This window comes from Nicotiana tomentosiformis, chromosome 12 (assembly GCF_000390325.3).
Source record: "Nicotiana tomentosiformis chromosome 12, ASM39032v3, whole genome shotgun sequence".
NCBI classification, from domain to species: Eukaryota; Viridiplantae; Streptophyta; class Magnoliopsida; order Solanales; family Solanaceae; genus Nicotiana; species Nicotiana tomentosiformis.
Window position 1 is genome coordinate 44,946,953 of NC_090823.1, and position 3,191 is coordinate 44,950,143.

At 39.8% G+C, this 3,191-nt stretch overlaps 1 protein-coding gene across 1 annotated transcript; it reads right to left on the reverse strand.

The window, feature by feature from the left end:
* Positions 1 to 1,843: 1,843 nt before the first annotated feature.
* Positions 1,844 to 2,559, reverse strand: LOC138902564 (uncharacterized). Its single transcript, XM_070190446.1, has 2 exons — positions 2,354 to 2,559; positions 1,844 to 2,234 (listed from the first exon to the last, which is right to left on the reverse strand). Exons 1-2 carry the CDS (start codon positions 2,557 to 2,559, stop codon positions 1,844 to 1,846), a joined length of 597 nt encoding a protein of 198 aa, XP_070046547.1.
* Positions 2,560 to 3,191: the final 632 nt, after the last annotated feature.

The following is a 3,191-nucleotide window of genomic DNA, read 5'->3' on the forward strand; positions in this document are numbered from 1 at the left end:
ACATAGCGAATCCTCGAAATTCAATGCAAATACTTGGTAGCCTCCTAAAAGACTATAATCATCCCATTGAAGACACTGATTTGCCATAGAGGCTTGCCCCCTTTAAATCATATGAGATCTAAAGTTCAACAAAAGAATGATATTTCAGTCCAATTTTGCAAGCGCCGATTGAGTGGATTATGTTCCCTCATACTTTATTCAAACAACTATTAGGTAATATGTATATTTTGAACTCATGCGACTGAACTTAGAATGAAACTCTAAGCTACCTACGTACCTCGGTGAAGAGGATCAAGTCATATTATAATTCAGAATGGGTGAGTTTTTTAAATTTATTTTAATGTCTAAACCTTCGTGGGACCTCAGAGATAAACCTAAATCTACCAGAAAAGATGAATTAGAAGGAGAATTTGAAAATTAATTGCTTATCCATAAGAAAGTTTTTTTCTAGTTCCGCTTCGTTCTCTTCCAATTCAGAAAGACTTGTCGAAAATCGCTGGTTGGGTAGGTCTAACCAAGAAAAGCATGGGGCTTTTAGGCCCTGCTTGGACCGAGTGTTGTATGGATACCTAGCACTTTTGCCTAGGCCGCCCCTTTTGAGGTTTTCAACCTAGCAGACCTTTTTTGGGGGGCTGTACACAGTTTATACTCTTGCCGACCAGGAGTATCATGTAGATTATGCTCTTGCGTTAAGGAGCGTAGCGACTTGCAGTTTAAGCTTGTACTTTGAGAAGCTTTGCAACTTGAAGATTTAGCTCAAATTCAAAGAGCTTCATGACATGTAGTTTAGGCTAGTACGTCCAAGAGCGTAGCGACTTCAAGGATAATACTTCTTCAAAGAATTTCCATTAATAGGGCCGACTCTCATGCCAACTGCATCAACCAGCTTGTAGGCCCTACTTAAATAAGCTTCTTGCATCATATATGGACCATCCCATTTTGAAGTGAACTTCCCTCCAGATTTATGAGAAGTGATAATGGGTCTTCGTACGACAAGGACTTGATCTCCTTCTTGAAAGTTTCTCGGGAGAACTCTTTTATTGAAGGCGCGAGACAATCGAGCTTGATAACATTCAAGACTCTATTTAGCTTCCAGCCTCTTCTCATCAAGAGCTTCCAACTCTACTAATCGAAGTCGAGCATTTTTTTCATCAGTGATCCCTTCTTGAATAGTTAGTTACAATAAAGGTATTTGATGCTTGAGTGGAAAAACGACTTCAACTCCATAGACGAGTGAAAAAAGGGTTGCTTGTGTTGGTGCGGTGAGTTGTCCTGTATGCCCATAGAGCTTCTTCCATATGGTCATGCCAAACTCGTTTGGATTTGGAGACGGCTTTCTTCAACAAGTTGAATAGAGTCTTATTGAATGCCTCAGCTAGACAATTGGCAGCAGCATTGTACATAGAAGAGTTATGTTGCTTGAAGTTAAAGAGATAAGAAATCGTGTTCATCAAGTCATTGTCGAATGGCTTGCCATTATCCGTTATTACGTAACGAGGAATGCCAAGCGATAGATGATATTTACTCGGATGAAGTTTGCAACATTCTACTTCTTTACTTCCTTGAGAGCAACAACTTTTGGCCATTTTAAAAAGTAATCGGTTGCAGCCAAGATATACGAATGTCCTCCAGAAGATTTTGGTAGAAGTCCAACAATATCCAATCCCCAAGCGTCGAATGGCCATGATGCAACAGTCGGATGTAGTACTTCAGGAGGTTGATGAATAAAATTTGCCTGGAACTGTCAACTCTTGCATCTTCGAGCGTAGTCCAAGCAATATTTTACCATCGTTAGCCCATAATATCCCATCCTTTTTACATGGAAGTGGAGCTTTGGTCTAGACTAATGTGATCCACATATCCCAGAATGTGCTTCTTGCAAAGCTTGGAGTGCTTCATCTTCCCCTAAGCATCGCAGGAGTACTCTCTTGAATGATCTTCTGTATAGAGCATCCTTGTAGTAAATAAAACGTGATGCGCGACGGCGGATTTCAGTCCGTCTCCTTGGATTTTCTGAAATTATCCCATAGCTCAAGTAGTCAATGATGAGTTGTCGCCAATCTTCCTTCTCAGCTTCATAAACAATGACAAGATGCTCGAGTTTTTTTTCTTTATTTTCACCCATATTTGGCGGCGGTACTAACCATTTTTGGAATATAGTAACTTGTGCTTGGTCAGGGAGAGTTAACGATGAAACTAGAGCAGCTAAAATATCAGCCTTCTTGTTTTCTTTCCTAGGCACATGTTAAATTGTCAAGTCACCAACCCATCCCATTTATTTATTAGCATAATCATGATATGGGCACAGTTCACATTTCTTGACCTCGTAACTATCTAAAAGCTTGTGGGTCACCAACTGGAGTCAACAAAGACTTGCAATTGAAAATGCCTCATATCGACAACCAATTCAAGCCTAAGTATTAATGCTTGATATTCAGCAACGTTGTTGGAGTAGAATTGCGTCAATGTAAAAGAGCAAGGGAAAACCTCATCTTGAGAAGTGACAAATACTACGTCAGCACCAGCTCCTCCGCGATGTGTAACACCATCAAAGTACATCTTCTATGGAGGCTGAAATTCAATGACCATTGCATCCTCATCAGGTACTTCATCAGTTAGCTCCCAATAGTTAGGTATAAGGTGATCTGCCAAGAAGTCCGCTAACGCTTGTCCTTTTATAGCCTTCTGAGGAATGTACACAATTTCAAATTGTTGAAACTGAAGGTACCACCTTGTTAGTCGATCACTAAGGACAAGTTTTGACATTACAAACTTGATGGGATTTGCTTTAGAAATAAGATGAACAACATAAACTTGAAAGTGTAGTGCCTCAACTTTTGAATTGAGGAGACTAGCGCCAAACATAACTTTTCAATTGGCGAATAATTCAACTCATTTGGTATTATCATCCTGCTCAAGTAGTAAAGGGAGTTTTATTTCCCCTCACTATTTTCTTGGGCCAACAGTGCTCCAACAGTCCTTTCTTGCGATATACAGTATCAATGTCTTTCCAGGTATAAGAGCTGTTAAAAATGGAGGCTTCATCAAGTAGGATATAATGCTCTTAAAGGCATTTCTACACGATTGGTCTCACTTGAAAGGGACACCCTTCTTCATAAGGAGACTGAATGGTTGACATTTCCCATCTAGGTTCGAGATGAATATCCTAAGATACACTATCTTTCTTTGCA

Coding starts and splice junctions, on each gene's coding strand:
- LOC138902564 (XM_070190446.1), bottom strand. CDS start 2,559: ATGTACTTTGATGGTGTTACACATCGCGGAGGAGCTGGTGCTGACGTA. Junction 2,235..2,353: donor GTCTTTGTTGACTCCAGTTG/GTGACCCACAAG, acceptor ACATGTGCCTAG/GAAAGAAAACAAGAAGGCTG.